We start from the raw sequence: 25,641 nt of genomic DNA on the forward strand, positions 1-25,641 counted from the left end.
CTGTCTATCTATCTGTCTATCTATCTATCTATCTATCTATCTATCTATCTATCTATCTATCTATCTATCTATCTATCTATAAACTGTTTTATCTATCTATCTATCTATCTTTAAACTGTTTTTATCTATCTAGATAGATAGATAGATAGATAGATAGATAGATAGATAGATAGATAGATAGATAGATAGATAGATAGATAGATAGATAGATAGATAGATAGAACAGTTGATAGATAGATAGATAAAACAGTTGATAGATAGATAGATAGATAGATAGATAGATAGATAGATAGATAGATAGATAGATAGATAGATAGAACAGTTGATAGATAGATAGATAAAACAGTTGATAGATAGATAGATAGATAGATAGATAGATAGATAGATAGATAGATAGATAGATAGATAGATAGATAGATAGACAGATAGATAGATAGATAGATAGATATGAGAAATTATATATTATAAATATTATATTACATTTTTATATATGAAAGTACACTCAACCTGTATATTTTCCAGAGATTCTCGGTACGCTCACAAGAATACCAAATTAAGACGGATCTTCGGTTTGTTTGATGATCACAATTAGCGTCAAAGTCCTCAGACATTACCCATCATCTTTGTACTATTTTATAAGGCGCTTGTTGGATTGTATTGTACATAAATAATTACTTCTTTTACTTTTTTATGGATTGGAGGTCTTTAGCCTGCAATCCATCTATGCCTCCAGTCCAGCGGCGGCGGAAACGCGCCTTTTTGACGGAAGGAGTTGTTTTGTACTTCCGGATTTTTTGGTCATGGCGATGACTTTGGGTCGACGAAACATTTCAGGGATGCTGCGGCGGATTATATGTGCTTCTGGGGCACATTTATCACCAAACACCGAGAAAGGTCAGTAAAAAAACATGTATTATAAACTGTCAGTGTCTGTTTTTGCAGCGCGCCATGTGAGGAGAGTCATCATTTGATCAGTGTCAGTTGCGGCTCCTTGCAGAATAATGAAATTTACAAATAACTTCTATTCAGTGGTGTAAAGTAACACATTACAAATACTCAAATGACTGTAGTTAAGTAGTTTTTCTCAGGAATTGTAGTTTACTAAGTAGTTTAATAAATGTGTCCGTTTACTTTCCCTTGAGTACAAGTTTACTGCAGTATCTGTACTTTTACTCCACTACTGCAGTCACTACTTTATTTTTTCTTGTCTATGGGGATTAGACAAATCAGTGCTCTGATTCCAATCAAATCACACATAGAAGATAAATCTCATCATAATGAACTACCTCAAGACATGGGCGATTTATAAATGCAGAAAACTGTTTGGAAGCATTAAAAGGGTCAAAGAAGATCCAAAATCTGTACACCCCTTGACCCAGAGGCTGTTTAGATGCAGGTCACTGATGAGAAGATGACGGATGTTTACTGTATGATGACCGTAATGGCATTAAACACCCATCAGGCACAAGACGTCAACATGACGTCAGAATGATGTTGTACTCCAATGTCGAGGGGACGCTGCATTTTGTTTGGGAATGAAAATCGACCTAAAATCAACCAAATATCAACGTCTTACGATGTTACAGCTTGAGGTTGTGTGGACGTTACCACTATGATGTCTATCAGATGTTGGATTTTGGTTGCTATATCTGATGAATAAATGTCAGTATTTGATGTCAATATGGCATTGGTTTAAGATGTTGGCTCTGTTCGATTTTGGTCACTTTCCAACACAACCTAAAATCAACCAAATATCAGCGTCATTTGACGATGTTATTGGACATCAAAATAACGTTGTCCTTAGACGCTGGCTAGCCATTGAATTTTGGTCACCTGACATCACAGCTTAAATCTAACCTATTATTAACGTCTTATGACGTTGTGTGCCTAATGGGCAATATCTAAATGCACTACAGAATGTTACGTTTACACACATCCACAAGTTAAATGTAAATGCATCAGCTCACTACTCGAGTAGTTTTGAAAGGTCTAGTTTTTACTCATACTTTGAGTAATATTTACAACAGATACTTTTACTCTGCTTGCACTACATTTTTAGCCAAGTAATGGTACTTTTACTTGAGTGTTATTTTTATTTTTTTCAGTACTCTTTCCACCACTGCTTATATTATTTCCGTCGTTTTTTTTTTCAGAGTTTAGAGAGCTTATATTATTTTTTAGAAATATAGAAAACATAATATGTGCAAGTAAAGTGTTAAATATAAGTTTTGTGAACATAAAATGTCGAATTATTTAGTTTATTAGTGATTCTTATAAATTTTGTTCAGTGTTAAGTGATATAAAGTAACTTGCAGACAAAGCTGTAAAACCTAATGGTTTAAAGAATAGCGATAAAAGTGTAAATATTTAGATTTTAAGTTAAATTAATGTCTATTAATGTCTATAGATTATTGTTAGAAATCATCTGATGATGATGATGATGATGATGATTATTATTTATTATTATTATTATTATTATTATTATTATTATTATTATTATTATTATTATTAAAAACATGCGTGACAGGTTGTAACCCTGAATGACATTTTATTAGCTGTCTGTTTTGTGTAAATCAGGATACACATTTTTAAAGTGAATATTTTTATTCTGGAATAAACTGGACACATTTAAATGTGGGAGAAACAAACATCGACTGCATTTAATTTTGCTGTCTGAAATCCCCTGTTCCTCTTTGAATGATGTTAATAGTGACTTTACCTGTTTTCCAGGGGCTTTTGTCTCTGCATTGACGAGGTTTCAGAGCTCGACGAGCATCGTTTATCCTGAAAGGTAAACATCTATATTACTTGTGTCTGTTCATTTGAAGTGCTTATTTTATCCACATTTGTAAGTCGCTTTAAATAAAACCATCTGCTAATGAATGATATAAATGTATAGCCTTAAAAAAACTACCTATCCATATACAGTACAGTCAGCCTACAAATGCAGATACTTTATAAATTATTGGATCAGATGTAAGAACAGGATCCACTGCATCATGTTAGTTTTTTGATTAGTGAGGAGGGAAAATAAATTGAAACACTTAAATACAGTTTGCTTTAAGATTATAATATGAGGCCATGATGCAAATCGGAGTGTTACTTCTCAAGTGTGCATTATTATTTAGTCAATTAATCCCCTTACACTGTAGTAACCACAGCTAAAGTCGCTGTTCAGATGTTGTATTTCAGACATTTGTCGGGTTTTAGTCCTACTCAAACTGCTCCAATTTTTTCCTCCAATGAAAATAAGCTGAAAATAATCTTAAGAATGTTCATTAGCCAATCAGAATCAAGCATACAACAGCAGCATAGTATAATAACATTACATAATTCACAATAATAAACTGATTCATTGTCATTTGGTGATAGATCTGAGTATTAGGTTGTGTCTTTTGCAGCTGCTCATGTTGTGTGCTTGTAAGAACTCTAATCTAGTTGTTTATTTTCTCAGTTATGTACCGCCGACGTCACTGTCCAGACCACCGTGGCCTGAACTTCCACCATACAGTCCTGAAGAAGAGGCTCAAAGACATCAAGGCAAGTGAGATCAGCTTAATGCTGGGGTGTCGAACTCAGTTCCTGGAGGGCTACAGCTCTACAGTTTAGTTCCAACCCTGCTCCAACACACTGAAGCTGCGGTCACACTGGGCTTTGTGTGTGTGAGTTCTGTCGTATAGCGCTGCGAAAAGGGGCGGGATTAAATAAGATTATTAGACATTAAATAAGCGAGCGATTGCTCCATGTTTTAAATTTCTGCCCAGAGAGGTCCTGTTTTGATTCTCGATTGGTCTCACGCAGTCAAGTGATGCGATTTCGCAGGTCAGAGTTCACCAAGCTTGAACTTTGCACCACAGCAACATGCGAAACTTGACGCATGACCCTGCGTTTCCGGTCTGACGCATTCAAGTGTGTATGAATGGAAGTCTATGGGAAGAAAAGTCAAGAGTGACCGCAGCTTTACCTGGAGGTTTCAAACAAGTCCGGTGTGTTTAATTAGGGTTGTAATGTAAACTCAGGAACTGAGATTGACGACTGTGGCTTAAAGGGTTAGTTCACCCCAAAAATTACGATTCTGTCATTAATTACTCATCCAAACCCCCTGAGACCTTTGTTCATCTTCAAACACAAGTTTAGATATTATAGATGAAATCTGAGAGCTCCCTCATCCTCCATAGAAAGCAAGGGTTCACACTCCACGATAACAGTATATTGTTTAAGCATTGATCGCATCGCAATGTGTGTATCTGCAATAGTCACATCACAGGATTAGATTATGTATTAAAGATTAAAAGGTACAGATATTATTAAATATAATTTTTTATTATTATTTGTACAATGAAGACCATGTTATTTTACATTTGATTGTTCAATTCTTTACTTGAATAATGTTAGACTCCCCCAGAAAACCATAAAACACTGTTTGTTTATTTATTTTCCTGGTAATTGATTATAATTATGCAGATGCACTGCATAGAAAAAGACTTGATCATCCCTTGATCAGCCTAATAATCTATGATGGAAACACTTTTGCTGAATAAACTCAGCATGTGCATCAGTATGTTGTGTAATCAGATTTAGTATGTTGTGTAATCAGATGTGATTTAGTTAAAACAGATGATGTGATGATATAAACGTGTGTTTCGGGGATGCCTTAATGGACTTTGCAGCTTCTCCAGCAGAATGTGAAACATCTGAAATGTTGTTTTGCTCATTTCTAAAACCCCTCAGCCGTCAGTCCGCCATCACAGTGCTTCAGTATTATTATTATTCCCTCCAGAACTGTCTTGAGCATCTGTCTGCGCTCCCAGTAAGCGTCTCACACCTCCTAAAGCCACAACACTCACTGCATTTCTTCTCCTAACGCACTAAACTCCATTTCCCTGTCTCATCTTTGCTCCAGTTTATCAGGAAGTGATGATTTTATTCTCTTTTGTTTCTTGTTGTATGGAAACATTGCATTATTCACAGTTTTACACAAATCTAATTCACATCTTGAGATGAAACTTGGCTAATGAAGCTTAAATGGCATCAAATAAGATACGATATGAGACCAGTGTTGACTCCAGATCTGATCTTGTAAATAAAGGCATGATTTTGGCTCCTCTTTGTATGTATATCTCATGATTGTGTCTCTGTGTCTGGATGGTCACAGCTCTTGTACAGAAGGTGAACGCTCTGATAAAGAAAGGAGAATATGGACGTCTGTTTGCTGTTGTTCATTTTGCTGCCCGTCAGTGGAAAGTAACCAACGAAGACCTGATCCTCATTGAAAACCACCTGGATGCTGAGTGTGGAGACAGGATCCGAATGGAGAAGGTTTGAGCTCAGATTCATATCCATTAGTGTATGTATATTAGTGTGAGATGGTTTGAGCTGTATAGATCATTATACTGGATTTTGTAATAAATATTCTCGCCTACAAGAATGATTTCTAAAATTAAGTGTTATTCAGATTGTTTTTTTTTTTTTTTGCTTTGTTTCTGTGTCCTTTTTTCCACCAAAGCAACCCTAAACCACACATAATGTTTTGTTTTTAATGCATGCATATACACTCACTGGCCACTTTATTAGGTACACCTTACTAGTACCGGGTTGGACCCCCTTTTGCCTTCAGAACTGCCTTAATCCTTCGTGGCGTAGATTCAACAAGGTACTGGAAATATTCCTCAGAGATTTTGCTCCATATTTACATGATAGCATCACACAGTTGCTGCAGATTTGTCGGCTGCACATACATGATGCCAATCTCCCGTTCCACAACATCCCAAAGGTGCTCTATTGGATTGAGAGCTGGTGACTGTGGAGGCCATTTGAGTACAGTGAACTCATTGTCATGTTCAAGAAACCAGTCTGAGATGATTCAAGCTTTATGACATGGTGCGTTATCCTGCTGGAAGTAGCCATCAGAAGATGGAGACACTGTGCTCATAAAGGGATGGACATGGTCAGCAAAAGTGTGCCAAGAAAATCTCCCCCGCACCATTACACCACCACCACCAGCCTGAACCGCTGATACAAGGCAGGATGGATCCATTCTTTCATGTTGTTGATGCCAAATTCTGACCCGACCATCTGAATGTCATTGCGTTCGAGACTCATCAGACCAGGCAACGTTTCTCCAATCTTCTCTTGTCCAGTTTTGGTGAGCCTGTGTGAATTGTAGCCTCAGTTTCCTGTTCTTAGCTGACAGGAGCGGCACCCGGTGTGGTCTTCTGCTGCTGTAGCCCATCCGCCTCAAGGTTGGACGTGGTGTGTGTTCAGAGATGCTCTTCTGCAGACCTCGGTTGTAACGAGTGCTTATTTGAGTTACTGTTGCCTTTCTATCTGCTGGAACCAGTCTGGCCATTCTCCTCTGACATCTGGCATCAACAAGGCATTTGCGCCCACAGAACTGCCGCTCACTGGATATTTCTTCTTTGTCGGACCATTCTCTGTAAACCCTAGAGATGGTTGTGCGTGATAATCCCAGTAGATCAGCAGTTTCTGAAATACTCAGAGCAGCCCGTCTGGCACCAACAACCATGCCACGTTCAAAGTCACTTAAATCCCTTTCTTCTCCATTCTGATGCTCAGTTTGAACTTCAGCAGGTCGTCTTGACCATGTCTACATGCCTAAATGCATTGAGCTGCTGCCATGTGATTGGCTGATTAGAAATTTGCGTTAATGAGCAGTAGGACCTAATAAAGTGGCCAGTGAGTGTACCTCCATCTTTGCTTCACAATTGCCATTGATTCTATCATAGTTTGTGCTGATTAAAATTAAATGATAGAAAAGGGTAGGTGATAAGTAGAAGGAAAAATGACATGCTACACAATGTATAATGTCTTTTCATGATGTCAATCATGGTGTCAAGTTCTTTTAATTATTATTGATTGATTGATTGATTGATTGATTTTGCAGGTGTTATTAGTTGGAGGAAATGATTTCACTCTCGTTGGAAAGCCACTTCTTGGGTAAGATGTGAATGTAATACTAGTTTGAAACAGAATTCATGCATGTAAACTCTTAACAGACTGCTTCTGGAAGTTAAAAACCTTCGTTTCCTCTATAGGGGAATTCATTTCTAGCAATAGCTATAATTTTTATGTTATGTGGCTAGTAGTAGTGTGTAATAAGCGGGATAAGAAGTCTTTGTGTTGTTCTGCCAGTATTTAATTTAATATTAGGCCCTGCAGGGCAAATACTTTATATAGGGCATATTATTCAATAAATAAAATTCAATAATTCATATAACGCGTAAAATGTTATACATATTAACATATTAATTAGATAAAATTGGCATCTGCACTGGACAAAATATTTAGCACAGCCTTGTATGCTTAATTTAAACAAGAAAAAAAATATTCATCCTAAAACATGAAATAAATATTACAGAAAGCAAAAATGTCACTTTCTCGAGCATCAACACACTGTTATAACTCCATATTATATATATTTGATTGTATTTCTTGAAAATTAATACTTCAATGAATGATCTGCCAGATAAAACTTTATAATTCCAAGTGGAAAATGACTTTTCAGAATTAGGTTCTATCTGCATTTACCATAGTTTTTTTTTACTCTAAATGTAAATGATCAAAGTTCTCTTACATTTACAAATTGGAGAACTCTCAGGGTCTCTGTCATGTTAAAGTGTGAAAGAGAGCTGCTACACACATGTTGTTTGCTATATGGAATGCAAAAACTTTGTAGCTCAATATCTCAAAATCATGTTGAATGCAGACACAACCTTATAATTCCAGGGTGACGATGTGTATATAACTAGACTTTTTAATGGAGCAAGTAAAAACCTGTTCCAGGAAACCTGTTCCTGTTTCAGAAGTCTGAAATCTGATTCATAATGGTCTTAACTTTGACTTGGTGAACCCTTCAGAAACCCTGTATTCTGCCATTACAGCCTCCTGGATGTGTTTTATCCCTAAATAACGTCTGTTGTTTGGTTTCTCAGCAGGGATTTAGTCCAGGTTCAGGCTACAGTCATCGAAAAAACCCAATCCTGGCCAATGGTGCACATGAGATTCTGGAAGAGACACCGATTCCAGAAGAAGAGAAGTGTGTGCAAATTAAAAACCCAAATTGTCTTTGTGTTGTTTGATTGTTTGTGCGTTAATTTCACCTTTTTTTTCCCTCCAGTCATTGTTCAACCACAGACCGTCCTCAGGATCAACACTATCGATATTTCACCCAGGCTGTGTTGACCTCACACCTTTTCTAAATGCAGCGCCATGTAAATAAACTCAATTTACTCAGTTCTCCACAGAAATGAACCATTTTGGCCTGATTGTATTTAATTGTGTTGTACGTCTCAATAAATGTTTCTGTGTTTGCCAGCTGTTGTTTGTGTGTCGATGATGATCATTAATGGTTGAATTCAAGGGCTTAACGCACATTTCACTTGGTAACTTTGAGTTTTTCGTTTTATAGACTGCGCATTATTAGAACCCACAGAGTTTTAAAAATCCTACACATTTAAAGCTGCAATTCTACATTGACTGTTCTTCAATGTAATCCCTTTTTCATTTTCCTTCAGCTTAGTCCCTTTATTCATCAAGGGTCGCAACAGCGGAATGAACCGATAACAATTCTAGCACATGTTTTGCGCAGGGGATGCCCTTCCAGCTGAAACCCGGTACTGGGAAACACCCATACACACATCATTCACACGCACTACGGCCAATTTAGTTTTCAGCTTATTCAATTCCTCTATAGCGCATGTGTTTGGACTGTGGGGGAAACCGGAGCACCCGGAGGAAACCCACGCCAACACGGGGAGAACATGGAAACTCCACATAGAAATGCCAACTGACCCAGCCAGGACTCGAACCAGTGACCTTCTTGCTGTGAGGTGACAGTGCTAACCACTGAGCCACCATGCCGCCGATTAAATCTCAATAAAAAAACAGAGTAAACGTAATGATTCCTGTTTAACGCTTCATGCCAGATTAACCCTTGTTGGCATTTTGATGTTTATTCTTATTTATTTTCCCATATTTCTTCCAGTCCTAAATTGTGGCAAATATATCAATACATGTCAATAAAACAACATCTGATATTAAACTGTTGTTGAACAAGTCTTTAATGAGCACTTCATTTGTACACAGTAAGGTCTTGCTTTAACAAGAAATACTTGTCAATAAAGTGTAAATAAAGGGCAAGTGTGGAGCTCCGACAGTCTGATCTGAGAAAAACGACACAAAAAATGTCAGTCATTTCCATCAGTTTCACTCAAACTTGAACGGGAACTCCATGGCACTGTAGGGTTTATATTATTACTTTAATCAATGATCAAAACAAGAATACTGAAACTCCTCAAATATTTTCTGATTAGCTGTTAATCACTGTTATTATACAGTAAATAAACCAACGCAGGCTCATTGTGAAAACGTACCCCTGTATATATTTCTGGAGAGCGTGAATTATGTAGCCAGAGGAACGTTTGGCTGCATTTGTCTTTAAAAGGAACGCTACGAAACGGTATGACGCCACTGATGGCTTGTTTTTTTGGCGCTACCAGCTGACCGCTTTCCTCCGTGTAGACTGCTTTACCAGTTTGCCCAGTGGTTTGCCGCATAAGTAGGCAGACTTGCAGAGAGAAGTTAACTGCGATGACCGGGTTCGAGTCTAGCGAGGAACAGTTCCAGAAAGCAGGTAAAACAAAAACAAAAGGCAAAAAATTAAATAAACAGGTAAATAACAGGGTGAGAATGTGGTCAGATCTGAAAACGGTGTAAAAATCAGGCAGCCGTGAGGGCTTTTCTCTTTCTAGATTGCTTAGGGAAGGCGGTGGTTGGGGGGATCGGTCGGACGGTCAGTCAGTCAGTCGACAGCGGCCTCTGGTGCATTCAGCTTGAACAGCAGGTGCGGATGGCACTCGCAAGAGAAATTTGAGATCTGAAAAAGCGTACACAGCGGCCTCTGGTGGATTTACGGGAGAACAGCAGGTGCGAATGGCACTCGCGAGAGAAATTTCAGATCTGAAAAAGCGTACACAGCGGCCTCTGGTGGACTTACTCTAGAACAGCAGGCGCGGATGGCACTCGCGAGAGAAATTTGAGATCTGAAAAAGCGTACACAGCGGCCTCTGGTGGATTTACGCTAGAACAGCAGGCGTGAATGGCACTCGCGAGAGAAATTTGAGATCTGAAAAAGCGTACACAGCGGCCTCTGGTGGATTTGCATGTGAACAGCAGGCGCGGATGGCACTCGCGAGAGAAATTTCAGATCTGAAAAAGCGTACACAGCGGCCTCTGGTGGATTTACTCTAGAACAGCAGGCGCGGATGGCACTCGCGAGAGAAATTTGAGATCTGAAAAAGCGTACACAGCGGCCTCTGGTGGATTTACGGGAGAACAGCAGGCGCGGATGGCACTCGTGAGAGAAATTTGAGATCTGAAAAAGCGTACACAGCGGCCTCTGGTGGATTTACTCTAGAACAGCAGGTGCGAATGGCACTCGCGAGAGAAATTTGAGATCTAATAAAGCGTACACAGCGGCCTCTAGTGGATTTACGTGAGAACAGTATGTGCGAATGGCAGTCACGAGAGAAATTTAAGATCTGAAAAAGCGTACACAGCAGCCTCTAGTGGATTTACGTGAGAACAGCAGGTGCGAATGGCACTCGCGAGAGAAATTTGAGATCTGAAAAAGCGCACACAGCGGTGGATTTAGGAAAACCGAAACTGCAAAAAAAACGTAGCTCCTGGGACTTATTTGGTGCTCTCCAGAAATGTATACAGGGGGGCGTATTAATGATGAGCCTGGGTTGAAATAAACTGCTCTATAAGCTCATAGATATGTCTTTCATTCTGTAAATAATCATGTAAAATGTAGATTTAGCCATTTCAGTTGAAGAAACGTTACAGGCAGAATTTCTGAATGAATAATGCTGGTGCGCCTGCAAAATGCGACAGACATCAAGACGTCACAAACAGCAGAAATGGCTTTAAGCTGATCATCGTTAATATATTTACCTCTATTATTAATGGTGGTTTTAGGTGCTATGAAAAAATATCCTCTATGAAGCAGAGACAGAAGCACAGCGCAGGAGCTAAACAGCGGATGAAAACACTCATCCTCAAAATCCAGGAAAATAATTTCAGCCTTTATACTGTACAATCCTTCATTTCTCTTGTGCATTAATCACTAAATTACAGTCTTCTTCATCTCTTTTGGTCCTTTTTGTCAAATATATTAGTCTTTGATTATAATATATACAGATATTGTTTCTCATATATATTCATGTAGCGCAGTTATTAATATGTAGATTGCTGTAGCGTAGAGATTATTCAAGGTAAATGTCTTCTGTGGGACACGAGACCTCCACAAACTCCTTATAGTACAAGTGGAACGCTTTCCTGTAAATCAAGACAACATATGATTAAAAAAATAACTATTATAAGACAATAAAACAACACAAACTTTTAGATTAAGTGGCTAATTCATAATCATTTGAACAGTCTCATTGATATATTTAAGTACCATTTGCTCATCCCCAATTTTAATCTAGTAAATTCAAACTCATAGCCACGTTTCTGATAATATTAAAGTTACTTTTCCTTGTGAGATCGATCAAAAAAGCTGATTTAAAGGGTCAGTTCACCCAAAAATGAAAATTTCCTCATCATTTACTCACACACAAGTGGTTCCAAATAGAGATCTGCACGGGACTGGATTTTTAATCCCGCTCCCTCCAGGTTTTATTCCGCACCTGACCGCTCTCGCCGTATATTCAGTCTTTGTTCACCCGCTGCCCGACCCGCCTCATTTTCTACCCGACCATTCCCGCTAAATTTAGATCTGGTTTCCAAAATCTCACATTAAAATTGGGCACTACCAAAAGAGAGAGATGTGTATGTTGGGCAAGGATTGTAGGTTAAATGTCAGTTTTGTTTGCCCCTTTAGGATGAGACATGAGTGCCGCGAGATGGCTGGTGAGGCACTGACTCTTTCAAAGTCAGATTTACAAACATATCCACTCAATATATTTGCCAACTACCCATTGTGTTTCATATCCCTGCTGAAAAATCCAGCTTAAACCAGTCTAGGCTGGTTGGCTGGTTTTAGCTGGTTGACCAGCCTGGTTTTAGAGGGGTTTTGGCCATTTCCAGACTGGTTTCCAGTCTGGTCTTAGCTGGAAAATGACAAGCTAAAACCATCTTGACCAGCCTGGTTTAAGATGGACAGCTGGTTTTGGCTGGGCTCCCAGCCTGGCTAGGCAGGTCAAGCTGGTTTTAGCTGGTCATCTCCCAGCCTGACCAGCTACGACCAAGGCGACAGTGCTAACCACTGAGCCAACTTGCTGTGGACGTAAACAAAGCAATGATTGCTTTTCCCAACATTCTTTAGCATATCTTGTAGAGAATGAGTAAATATTTGTCATTTGTGTGTGAACTGTCCCTTTAAATAAGTATAAAAATGGAAGAATGTGATATATTATGAATGCATTATATTATATTAAAGTAAGACTGACCGCACAGACTCAGCGAGGGGTTTGGTGGAGTTTTCAGACACAAAGACGTGGCAGGCGAATCTTTCATCCGCTGGATGTTTCGTAATGAAGCCAAAATACCTGTGGAGAAAGCAGACGCTAAAATAAAGCACAGATCAATGCATTGCGCATGTTCTGATTATTGTGGTGGTTTTTAAAAAAGACTAATATGAAACCTTTATAATATGACATGACATTAGATTAGATTAGATTAGATTAGATTCAACTTTATTGTCATTACACATGTACAAGTACAAGGCAACGAAATGCAGTTTAGGTCTAACCAGCAGTGCAACAGCAGCAAGTGCAGGATACAGGTATAAGTTATAAAGTGCAGCTATAGAAAAACTATGGTGATATTTACAGATGGATGTACTATCAACATTATATACAGGTTGTATTAGCTATGAACAGAGATTTGCATGACATACATATGAAGGAGATTTAAGTATGCTCGTGATAACTGTTATTAACCGTCTTTAGCTCAGTTGTGTCATTTTAAATGCAAAGATTACATTTTTTGAGATGTCTGTCTTATATGACAACCTGACATTACCAAGACAGCATCAGTTGTCATAAATCTTCTATAAACACTATTATAATTGTCATGAATTTCATAACAGTGTCATTACAATCTTGATCTAAACTACATTCAGTATTTATATATATATATAATTTCTTCTTTATAAATATTAACGCGCTTTTAAAGTATTTGACACGTTTACTGAGGATTTTAATGACAAACTCAGTGTGTTCCACTGAAAAATGTGATCAAAAATATTCACAACGCGAGTATAATGAGCTTATGTCAATCATGTTCATACCAGATTTATGACAAGTTATATCGTCTTGGTAATGTCAAGTTGTCATAACATCAGTGGTGTACAGTAACTAATTATAAATACTCAAATGACTATAATTGAGTAGTTAATCCACGGGACTACGTTTTCAGAATGAGCCTGTGTTGGATTATTATCTGTGTTGAAATTAGAAATGCTTTATATTTGTGTGGATGCCACTACTTCTTCAACTAATGAAATCATCCCTTATTTAGATAGATAATAATATTTAATAGAATAAACCTTTTGTAACTTTTGTAATATAAATTTGGATCAAACGAACATGTATTTGGTGGATCAAAGCATTAAATTTCCTTTTTTTTAAATTAGACTGACCCCAAACCCCATTTGAGCGGTACTGTACAGTGTATGCAGATTACAAATAATAATATAACCTTGTGTGAAGTGTGAAGGATGCCAGTAAAGCACTTACTTCTTGTTTCTGGGATGGTAGCCGCAGAATGAGACGTTCTTCAAATGGAAAAAGTGACTGTATTGACTGCTCTGTAATACACACATTTATAAAACAACCCGATTAAACCCTGCACACATTTCACAAGCTCATTTTATAATCTGTAAACGGTTTGCTTTAGTCCAGTCTGTCATTGTACATTTCACTACACAAGACAATATTCAACAATAAAGATATACTGGAGAGTCGTAAAAACCAAAAAGCAACATGAGACGATGTTTGTCACGTGCTCATGATTTTACCATGTCGAAATCGTCCTGTACTGTGAGTTTTAATCCCTTCACGGTAATCTCCAGGATGCAGGATGATGGAGGATTGTAATGTACAGTCAGTCTCCTGTTCATCGCAATCTAGAATCAGTAATAAACAAACATCATCAATCTAATAAACTACATTTGAAGGCTCTTACATGAAAAATAAGGTTCATATTTAACATATATATGTGCTGCAGACTACATTTTTGTACTCCAACACACATTCAACTGTGGCTTCTATGTAAAATGAACACTAGGGGGCAGTATGACGACATTAGTTTTAACACTAATGATATTAACAGGGGCATATAATTGACTAATGAAGGATTATTTTCGTGCAGTGCTTTGCACAACACCAAATAAACACCACAAAACATTTGAATGCTTTCTATGATTTGTAATAAATGCGTTTGCGTCATGTATCTATCTCCATATGCACACTTTTCTGGCGTGGTCAGTTTGCACGTAGCTCACGCTTCCATTAAGGAAATAAAAGCAATGTAAAATCAAGGTAAAATTATGTGTTCGCAGTGCGCTTTTCTCTTGCATTTGCTTCTGACAACACTATTAATTGGGTTTACGGAACGGTTTAGCTCAGTTGTAGCTTAGCTGATCTGTTCGACAAGCGCTGTCTTCTTCTGTGCGTGTAAAAGAAGTACATTTATCTGAAACATACAACAATATGCACCCTAAGTGATGGATTTCAGATTCACAAAAACGTAAACAGCACCCTCTAGTGGATTTATCATTTAAAACAAAACATACCCTACGTAATGTATTTCAGAATCACAAAAATCTAGACACGCCCTCTAGTGGATTTATTACCGGTAACATACAAAAAACATACCTTAAGTAACGTATTTCAGATTCGCGAAACATGTAGACAGCACCCTCTAGTGGATTTATCACCGGTAACATACAAAAAACATACCTTAAGTAACGTATTTTAGATTCGCGAAACATGTAGACAGCACCCTCTAGTGGATTTTTCGTTGACAACTTAAAACAAAGCATACCCTAAGTAACATATTTCAGATTCGCAAAAAGTACACAGCTACCTCTAGTGGATTTGTCATCTTGACCGTGTAATAAAACGTAACCTAAGTAACCTATTGCAAAATATCGCAAAATATGTAGACAGTAGGGGTTGCACCGACTAGTCAATTGGTCGACTTTAATGCTCTGCTGTGACGCTTTTTGATTGACGTCGATTAGTCACGCTGAGCAGATCACTTGGTTTGACCTGAACTACATGGCAGCGTTACACACGAATGTAGGTTCACCGAATGAAACTTCCCTTGCATTATTGAAATTAATTTAAATGTTATTTTTCTTATCTCACAGTCAATGATTCACGTTAACTTTGAGTGAACTTTAAATCGTCAATGTTGTCCGCTAGCTGATCTGTTCGACAAGCGCGGCATTCTTCTGTGCGTGTAAAAGAAGTACATTTATCTGAAACATACAACAATATGCGCCCTAAGTGATGGATTTCAGATTCACAAAAACGTAAACAGCACCCTCTAGTGGATTTATCATTTAAAACAAAACATACCCTACGTAATGTATTTCAGATTCACAAAAATCTAGACACGCCCTCTAGTGGATTTATCACCGGTAACGTACAAAAAACATACCTTAAGTAACGTATTTTAGATTCGCGAAACATGTAGACAGCACCCTCTAGTGGATTTTTCGTTGGCAACTTAAAACAAAGCATACCCTAAGTAACATATTTCAGATTCGCAAAAAGTACACAGCTACCTCTAGTGGATTTGTCATCTTTAGCATGCAAAAAAAGTAACCGAAGTAACCTATTGCAAAATATGTAGACAGTAGGGGTTGCACCGACTAGTCAACTGGTCGACTTTAATGCTCTGCCGTGGCGCTTTTTGATTGACGTCGACTAGTCACGCTGAGCAGATCACTTGGTTTGACCTGAACTACATGGCAGCGTTACACACGAATGTAGGTTCACCGAATGAAACTGCCCTTACATTATTGAAATTAATTTAAATGTTATTTTTCTTATCTCACAGTCAATGATTCACGTTAACTTTGAGTGAACTTTAAATCGTCAAACAGATCGAGCCATACAAATACCCTCTAGCAGATGATAGCCAATCGCGTTTACGCAACGCTTGAAAAGTAATGTGATTGGCTGTTGTCCTCTGTGACACGTTGCCGCTGACATGTTTTGTGACTGAATCGTGGAACGCACTGAATCTGTTAAGCGCGCAAACTTCATGTGTAAACATCAGCCCAGGTAAACACAGTGAAGATACACACAGTGAGAGGAGACGTCTGATAACCAAGATGAGCAAGTAACCGTGAAAAAGGCGTGACTTGAGCTAGATTTTGAGCAGCTATTTGACCCGACATCATTAAAGGTAAAATCTGCGTCTAAGCAGGTCTCTGACAGAGAGTCGTCGCCCTCGTCTTTCATGCATTATGTTGTTATGAAATAAGCTGCCAAGTGTACGATGTACTGTGTGCTGACTTTTGCACTAAATATATCTGTTATTTTCACATTTTTAGTAGTACGAGCTGTAAATAGTAGTGTGTTGACTGCATTTATTTTGCACTAATATTAGCCCGTGCTTAAAGTTGCATTATTAACGAAATGAAAGTGTTGACAATGCATTACTTTTCCACTAATATTAGTCATTGGTAAAGTTGAATTGTTTTGCAACGTGGTATGAGCTGTCAAACAGCATGTATATATATATATATATATATTTCCTGTGGCGTGTTGCAAAATATTTGCATCTTGTGTTTTGTTGATGATGTCACCAGCGACTAGTCGACGTTGACTCGACATTAATAACATAACAGTCGACTTCCAAAAATCTGAAGTCATACAACCCCAAGTAGAGCTGTAATCGGGCCATAAAAACCTGACAGAATTCGACCCGAGCTCAACAAGTACATTTTGATTTTGACTAACCCTTAGTAGACAGCACCCTCTAGTGGATTTGTCATCAGAAACGTACAACAAAGCATACCCTAAGTAACGTATCTCAGATTCGCAAAATATGTAGACAGCGCCCTCTAGTGGATTTTTCATCAGCGTATTTGACATTAATGTAGTGTGATGTACGTATTTGTAATGGTGTGTCTAAACCATTTAAGCTCATTAAGAGTTAAATTTACTGTAAAGCTTCAAACCTTTTGCATAGCTGCACACAGAACGTCATTGCCTTTGTGATTCATCACCTGAACCGAGCCGAGGAATTTCATTGTGTATTTCTCCACCCATTCAGAGCTTTTCACTTCTGAGAACAAAACATGAAGAGCGGATGAGCAGTCAGGAGTGTTTGAGCAGAGTAAATGATGGCACAGACGGCGAACAGAGTGATCTTACCATCTGAATTCAGCTCCTGCTCTTTGAAGACCTCCGTGGCGTAATAAGCAGGAAAGATCCCGCGAGCTCCAGTCCTCATGTTGTAGCCCTCATACCAGTAATCCTCATCCTCAAGCTCCACCAGCAGAGGATCATTGAGCTCCAGCTCCAGCTCATCATCATGACGAGGAATAAACCTGGCACAAACACAATATATATAAGTTCTTGTAGGCCTCATTTCAATCAACAGTTAAAGTCCGCATGAACCGGAAGGTGCAACCATTTTTTTTATTGTGACGCAGAGAAACTGAATATTAAATATAAATGAATACACTAATTATCTTATGGTATGACAGTCTTTCTTTTTTACCTCTGAAAATGTAGTTTAACATAAACACACTAACAGTTTCACATGTTCATATGTAGAGAAGACTTTGTAAATGGTGTGTAAATGTAAATGATCATCTGTGTTTTACCTGTAGACGGCTCTGTGCGTCTGCTCTCTCTCTTCTCCGTTAATTATGCAGGAAAACAAGCCAAATGATTCTGTGCCTGAAGCAAAGTCAAAGAGAGTTGTGAACAGCAGTCTCAAAATCAATACATGTTTAAAGATGTTTGTGTTGCTGCTGTGCATCCCTGTGTGTGTAATAAGCAACATGTATGAGCATTTTGGACAGGCCTAAAGATATTTGCAACCCAGGCTCATTCTGAGAACCTAGTCTCGTGGACGTTTCTGGAGACCGCGAAATACGTCCCGGGAGGTACGTATTTTTGTAGTTTTTGTTTTCGCGAATGCGCGAGATACCGCTGTGCGCGCTTTTTCCCGCGCTGTTCTCGCGTAAACCTGCTAGAGGCCGCTGTCGAACGACCTTCCGCCTGTCTGCCTGGATGACAGAATGATTGACCGTGCGACCGGCCAATCCGTGCGACCGAAAGGAACGACGTCACACCGCCCCGCAGCGTTCGCTTAAAAAAATGAAATGCAGCCATACATACCCCTGGCTACGTTTTTCGCGGTCTCCAGAAACGTTCACGGGACTACGTTTTCAGAATGAGCCTGGGTTGGATATTTGTGTTGCTGCTGTGCATCCCTGTGTGTGTAATAAGCAACATGTATGAGCGTTTTGGACAGCCCTGAAGATGTTTGTGTTGCTGCTGTGCATCCCTGTGTGTGTAATAAGCAACATGTATGAGTGTTTTGGACAGGCCTGAAGATGTTTGTGTTGCTGCTGTGCATTCCTGTGTGTAATAAGCAACATGTATGAGTGTTTTGGGAAGGCCTGAAGATGTTTGTGTTGCTGCTGTGCATTCCTGTGTGTAATAAGCAACATGTATGAGTGTTTTGGACAGGCCTGAAGATGTTTGTGTTGCTGCTGTGCATTCCTGTGTGTAATAAGCAACATGTATGAGTGTTTTGGGAAGGCCTGAAGATGTTTGTGTTGCTGCTGTGCATTCCTGTGTGTAATAAGCAACATGTATGAGTGTTTTGGACAGACCTGAAGATGTTTGTGTTGCTGCTGTGCATCCCTGTGTGTGTAATAAGCAACATGTATGAGTGTTTTGGGCAGGTCTAAAGATATTTGTGTTGTTGTTGTGCACACACTCTTTAAATAATTAAAATTCTGACATCATTGATGCCATTTAAAGCAGCTAATTAGTAGTTTATAAAGCTAGTAGTGTTAGTTTATGGTACATTAATGTAGTGAATTGTGACCTAAAGTGTTACCGCCAATATTGTATATAATCGCAATATAATGCATTTCATAACCGTAAATAAACAGAAAAAATCTCACTAGAAGATCGTGAGCAGCCGTTCATAAAAACATTGACGAATTTCCGAGAGAACGGGATGTCGGCCTCAGGCGTGGAGTCCTCAAATGAAGCTTTAATCCCGCTTTGTTTTCCTCCGCCATTCTCCTCCTCATACTCTTTATCATGACCCGACTCATATGGAGAAGAAACGCAGTTATCGTAAATCGTAGGCGATTCGCTGTCGTCACTGTAACCACGGTAACACTCTTTTAGACTGACCAGCTCAAGCTGATCATGTTCATCCACAACCAGTGTGTACTTGACGGAGTCGTAGGAAAGTCCGCTTGCGTCAGAGTTGCTCATTGAGGTGTGTATTATTTTGGGCAGGTTCTCTTGATGTGCATGAGCTTCTCCAGCGCCACAGTCTCGAAAACACAGATCATCTGCTGTAGTTACTTCATCGCCGCTGCTGTCCACAGCCAGAGCCTCCACGCAGGAGAAATATGAGGGCGGCTGAAGGTCCTGCTCACTGTACGGCGGAGGAGCTTCACTGTCAGAGCTCACCATTACCTGTGTTTACAGAGGAGAGGTCAATGTCACTATGTAGAAATCAATGAAAATACAGCACAACATATGGGAAACTGTGTTGTAGAGTGCATAAAAATGTTGCTGATCCCACTGTTGGTTTGTTTGTTTTTCTGTTTTCTTTATTTCCTTTTCCCTTTCTTTTAATTATTTTTAGGGGTTTTCACCTTTATTAGATAGGACAGTACAGAGTATTGACAGGAAAGCATGTGGAACAGAGAGAGGGGAAGGATCGGCATAGGACCGCGAGGCGGAAATCGAACTCGGGTCGCAGTGAGCACCGGAGTGCATGTGTCGACGCACTAACCACTGCACCACTGGCGCCGACTTTGCTTTATTTTCTTATCTTCATTCTTTCCTTTCATTCTTTCCTTTCATTCTTTCTTTCTTTCTTTCCTTCCTTCCTTCCTTCCTTCCTTCCTTCCTTCCTCCCTCCCTCCCTCCCTTTCCTCCATTCATTCCTTCCTCCCTCCCTCCCTCCCTTTCCTCCATTCATTCCTTCCTCCCTCCCTGCCTTCCTTCTTCCCTTTCTCCCTTCTTTCCTCCCTCCCTTCCTTCCTTTCCTCCCTCCCGTCCTTCCTTCCTTCCCTTTCCTTTCCTTCCTCCCTCCCTCCCTCCCTTCCTTGCTTCCTTCCTTTCCTCCCTCCTTCGCTCCATCACTTCCTTCTTCGCTTCCTCCCTTCCTTTCCTCCTTCCCTCTCTCCCTTCCTTCCCTCCCTTCCTTTCTTCCCCCCTCTTCCTTTCTTTCCTCCCCCCTCTCTCCCTTCCTTTCTTCCTCCCACTCTTCCTTCCTTTCCTTTTTCCCTATCTGCCTTCCTTCCTCCCTCTCTCCTTTCCTTCCGTCCTCCCTATTTCCCTTACTTCCTTCCTACCTCCCTTATTTTCTTCTTCCCTATCTCCCTTCCTTCCTCCCTCCCGTCCTTTATCCCTACTTCCCTTCCTTCCTTCCTTCCTCCCTTCCTTCCTTTACTGCCTCCCACCCTCCCTTCCTTCCTCGCTTCCTTCCTTCCTCCCTCCCTCCCTTCCTTCCTTCCTTTCTTCCTTCCTTCCTTCCTTTCCTCCCTCCTTTCCACCCTCCCTTCCTTCCTTCCTTCCTTCCTTCCTTTCCTCCCTCCTTTCCACCCTCCCTTCCTTCCTTGCTTCCTTCCTTCCTCCCTCCCTTCCTTCCTTCCTTCCTTCCTTCCTTCCTCCCTCCCTTCCTTCTTCCTTATCTCCCTTTCTTCCTTTCTCCCTCCCTTCCTTTCTCCCTCCCTCCTTTCCTCGATTGCTTCTTTCCTTCCTTCCTTTCCTCCCTCCTTCCCACCCTCGCTTCCTTCCTTCCTTCCTTCCTTCCACCCTCCCTCCCTCCCTCTCTTCCTTCCTCCTTCTCTATCTCCCATCCTCCCTCCCTCCCTTGCTTTCTTCTTCCCCATCTCCCTTCTTTCCTTTCCTCACTCCCTACCTCCCTTCCTTCCTTCCACCCTCTCTTCCTTTCCTCCCTCCCTCCCTCCCTCGCTTCCTTCCTCTCCCTTCTTTCCTTCATTTCCTTCCTCCCTCCCTATCTCCCTTCCTTCCTCCCTACCTTCCTTTCTTCTTCCCAGATCTCAGATGGATTACCTTTGTTTTCTGGGCCTCGGGAGCCTCAGTGCAGCGCTGTATGGGCGTCAGATAGATCTCTTCTGTGGGCTCCAGCTGGACGTCTGTGTGGTAGCGTATGCGCTCGCAGTGGGCCGCTTCTCTGGGTTTATATACTGCTGCAGCTGGAGCTGGAGTGTGTTTAGACGGACAGATGTTGGGTTTGTCTGTTGTCGATGTGCCGCAGTCTTTCATCTGAGCTCGACTCGGTTGGTGCTTTTCTTCGTCGCTCAGACACGTGTGTTCACAGGGTGGCGTCAGGTCAGCTTATTAAAACACAAATAATCGAAGACAAAAATTAAGAGATTAACAAGTCAATGCTTGATAACACTTTGAAATAACATACAAATTAAAAAGGTATTTGAGAATTTTGTACCTTACAGTGCTAACACTAAAATTCAGAGATTGTGAGATTTAATACACATATCACTTTACAATACTGAGACGTCTGAATTAGGAGATATAAACTCACAAATGATTTAAAAAGTTGTAATTATGAGCTATGAATTGAGGGGAAAAACAGAGTCCGAATAATGAGGCACGGTGGCTCAGTGGTTAGCACTGTCACCTCACAGCAAGAAGGTCACTGATTCAAGTCCTGGCTGGGTCAGTTGGCATTTCTGTGTGGAGTTTGCATGTTCTCCCTGCGTTCGCGTGGGTTTCCTATTATTCCTATTATTATTCCTATTCTATCATTTATTATTCCTATTGTTTTTATTATTTTATTATTATTCTGTGAATGAACGTCACCTCGTGGTTCCATCCCTAAGAGGGAAGAAATCACTTTCCCGAACTCTCACATTCAATCGGCCCAGTTGGTGGACTGAACTCCCTAACTACATCAGAACAGCAGAGTCACTTGCTGTCTTCAAGAAACGACTAAAAACTCAACTGTTTAGTCTCCACTTTCCTTCCTAATCTGTAACTGCCTCTCTGGCTATACCACTAACTGTACTCTCTAATGCTTTGCTTCTTAGACTTTACACACCTGAAACTTGTCTATAGCACTTGTTCACTGCTGCTCTTATAGTTGTGTAAATTGCTTCCTTGTCCTCATTTGTAAGTCGCTTTGGATAAAAGCGTCTGCTAAATGACTAAATGTAAATGTTATTAAATTTATTATATATATAATTTTTTTTAAATATGATAACGCAAATAAAAATCTTTTCCAACTGGGCCATTGGGAAAAACTCTTTACAATTTAGCCCTGCTTGAGTCTAAAATGTCATAATGGTCTTAAAAATGTCTTTAAAAGACTTAAATTTAACTTTCTGAAGCCTGTAGAAACCCCGCACTATAAAAATAGCTCATTTTATCATCTTACCTTAAACCTTTCACCTAAACCAAACCCTCAAAATAAACCTGTGACATATGAGCGAATGTCAAAAATCATTGTTAAGTCAGATTTTTTTACTAGAGCGTGTCCTCATAAACCACCTCAACATTGTAATATCTCATTCCCATTTAATGAAATGAGTGTTCTCGTTAACCAAGGGAGGAAAGGAAGGAAAGAAGGAAGCGAGGGAGGGAGGGAGAAAGGAAGGAAGGGAGATAGGGAAGAAGAAAGGAAGGGAGGGAGGAAGGAAGGAAGGAAGGGAGATAGGGAAGAAGAAAGGAAGGGAGGGAGGAAGGAAGGAAGGGAGGGAGATAGGGAGGGACCATTATGAATTGTAATTGTCAAAATGTCTTAAAAAGTCTAACATTTAACTTGCTGAAACCTGCAGAAACCTGCATTATAAAACTAGCTCATTTTATCATCTTACCTTAACCTTTCCCCTAAACCAAACCCTCAAAATAAACCTGTGACATATGAGCAAATGTCAAAAATCATTAAGTCAGATTTTTTTACTAGAGCGTGTCCTCATAAACCACCTCAACATTATAATATCTCATTTATTATTTATTATTTATTATACCATTCCCATTTAGTTAAATGAGTGTTCTCGTAAACCACCCAAACCAGTGCACACACACTTTAATTAGTTTGTTCAATAATTATCTGGGGTCAATGATAAAACTCACCTATTATGCTGACTAATAAAAGGATTGTTTTGTTCTTGAAACTGATTGGCCGACAGGTTAGACAGTAGGTTCTCCTATTGTTCGGCTAGACTGCGCATGCAAACATGTTTTTTGTAGATGACTGGACTAAATCGAATGCACATGACTACAGTTGGCAGTAAAACATGCCTGTGCTTTTGTCAACAGACACAACAGAGAGACGTTTGATATACAATGAGTTAGATCTGAAACTCATGCCAAATCTACCTACAAAAACAAGACTGGATCATAAATGAAGCATATTTTATTGTATAAAACTTTACTTGGGGCGACGCAGTGGCGCAGTAGGTAGTGCTGTCACCTCACAGAACGAAGGTCACTGGTTTGAGCCTCGGCTGGGTCAGTTGGCGTTTCTGTGTGGAGTTTGCATGCTGGAGTTTCCTCCAGGTGCTCCAGTCCAAAGACATGCGGTATAGGTGAATTGGGTAGGCTAAATTGTCAGTAGTGAATGAGTGTGTATGGATGTTTCCATCCAGCTGGAAGGGCATCCACTGCGTAAAACATGTGCTGGATAAGTTGGCGATTCATTCCGCTGTGGCAACCCCAGGTTAATAAAGGGACTAAGCCGAAAAGAAAATGAATGAATGAATGAATAATTTCACTTGTTTATATAACATATGATGATTTTGTACACCATTTCAATAATAAGTATTGAATATTAAAATGTAGCTTTTTCATAATGGTATAATCGCAATTAGAGCCACTTTCATCTTCATAATTAGAGCCACTTTCATCTTTTTTATGTCATAATCGTTATTTCAGTAGAAACTTACTAGAATGTAAAGTTTAAAGTGACATTACTACAACATGCACTTAAAGGGATAGTTCACCCAAAAATGAAAATGTACTTAATATTTACACTCGCTAGACATAAATACTATAAATACTCAATGACTACAGGTTTTTTTAGCATTTTTCTAAATATCTTCTTTTGTTTTCAACAGGAAAAAAAACGCATAAAGGTTTGGAACAAGTAAAGGGAGAGTAAATGAGGACAGAAGTTTAAGTTCTGGGTTAAGGCCTCATTTACACTAATACGTTTTCATTTTAAAATGAGTTTTGCTACGGTTACACCTTCCGTCCACACTACACCAGAGTTTTTGAGCACTGAAAACCGAGCTTTTTGGAAACGCTGAAGAGGCCGTTTTCAATTTAAAACGCTGCTGCTCTGTGTCAGTGTGGATGGGGAAACGGAGACATCTGAAAACAGAAATATTTGCAGACATTCCACCCTCTGATTGGGACTTTTTCCTTAATATTGAGTAGCCTACACACAGTTCAGTCCTGCATCTTCTCCTTGCAAGTTCAGACTTCCCAAGTTTGATATGGAAAACAAACTCCAGAGGACATGTCTGTCACGGTTGCAGGTTTGTGCACTTTCCGGAGTATCTGTTTTGTCACGTGGGTTTGTGTTGTTTGTTTGTCCACGTGTATTTGTTTGGTCACGTGTTATGACGGCACTCAGCTGTTTGATTTGATCACCAGCTGAGGTTCATTATTGTGCCTATATCTGGGCTACGTTTCTATGTTCCTTGTCAGTTCGTTGTGTTTGCTTATGTGAGTCTGTATGTGCTCAGGACTAAGAGGAGTGACTGCTGGACCTCGTTTTGTCTGTCTGTTCCTGCCCCAGTATCCCAGCCCTCCATTTGTAGCCCTGTTGGTTTAGTTTGACATTGGATCATTCTCTGAACCCTTATTTACATGTGAAAATACGAACTGACAAGGAACATAGAAACGTAGCCCAGATATAGGCACAATAATGAACCTCAGCTGGTGATCAAATCAAACAGCTGAGTGCCATCATACAGTAACATGTGACCAAACAAATACACGTGGACAACCGAACAAAACAAACCCATGTGACAAAACAGATACTCCGGAAAGCGCACAAATCTGCAACCGTGACAATGTCGGGTAAATCTTCAAAGGGAACGGTGTACTTTATAACCTCATTCACATCACCCTGACTATACTGTTACTATCTTAACAATAAAATGAAGACATGATGGCTATTGGCTATTTTCATTTAGATTTTAACTTAACAGACTCTACAAATGTTGAGGCGTCGTGTAGCTGCATATGTATATGAGCGTCATCTTCACTGTGTGCATATTTATATCAAAACAGAGCCAATAACATCACTGCCTCCATTCATTTTCAGTGAAAATACGAAACACCCTCTCTTTTGCTGAATATCAGATTAATAATCAATAATGGCCGTTATAAAAGT

General features: G+C 39.6%; 2 protein-coding genes across 2 annotated transcripts in view; one reads left to right on the forward strand and one right to left on the reverse strand.

Moving 5' to 3' along the window:
• The first annotated feature begins 777 nt into the window (after nt 1-777).
• Nucleotides 778-8,334, forward strand: mrpl21 (mitochondrial ribosomal protein L21). Its single transcript, XM_056462474.1, has 7 exons — nt 778-894; nt 2,731-2,791; nt 3,455-3,540; nt 5,156-5,319; nt 6,905-6,957; nt 7,953-8,056; nt 8,138-8,334. The coding sequence occupies exons 1-7, from the start codon at nt 801-803 to the stop codon at nt 8,200-8,202; spliced, it is 627 nt and encodes a 208-aa protein (XP_056318449.1). The 5' UTR covers nt 778-800; the 3' UTR covers nt 8,203-8,334.
• A 2,230-nt stretch (nt 8,335-10,564) lies between these two features.
• Nucleotides 10,565-25,641, reverse strand: part of mapk8ip1b (mitogen-activated protein kinase 8 interacting protein 1b) — a 28,615-nt gene continuing 13,538 nt past the window's right edge. Inside the window, exons 5-13 of the mRNA XM_056462473.1 lie at nt 21,333-21,616; nt 19,193-19,721; nt 17,876-17,951; nt 17,421-17,596; nt 17,225-17,331; nt 14,045-14,152; nt 13,764-13,834; nt 12,474-12,572; nt 10,565-11,358 (exon numbers count right to left, since the gene is read on the reverse strand). Of these exons, the coding sequence (XP_056318448.1) occupies nt 11,286-11,358; nt 12,474-12,572; nt 13,764-13,834; nt 14,045-14,152; nt 17,225-17,331; nt 17,421-17,596; nt 17,876-17,951; nt 19,193-19,721; nt 21,333-21,616 (1,523 nt within the window). The 3' untranslated portion in view covers nt 10,565-11,285. The remainder of the gene's footprint in view (nt 11,359-12,473; nt 12,573-13,763; nt 13,835-14,044; nt 14,153-17,224; nt 17,332-17,420; nt 17,597-17,875; nt 17,952-19,192; nt 19,722-21,332; nt 21,617-25,641) is intronic.

The sequence above is a fragment of the Danio aesculapii genome, chromosome 7, assembly GCF_903798145.1.
Source record: "Danio aesculapii chromosome 7, fDanAes4.1, whole genome shotgun sequence".
NCBI classification, from domain to species: Eukaryota; Metazoa; Chordata; class Actinopteri; order Cypriniformes; family Danionidae; genus Danio; species Danio aesculapii.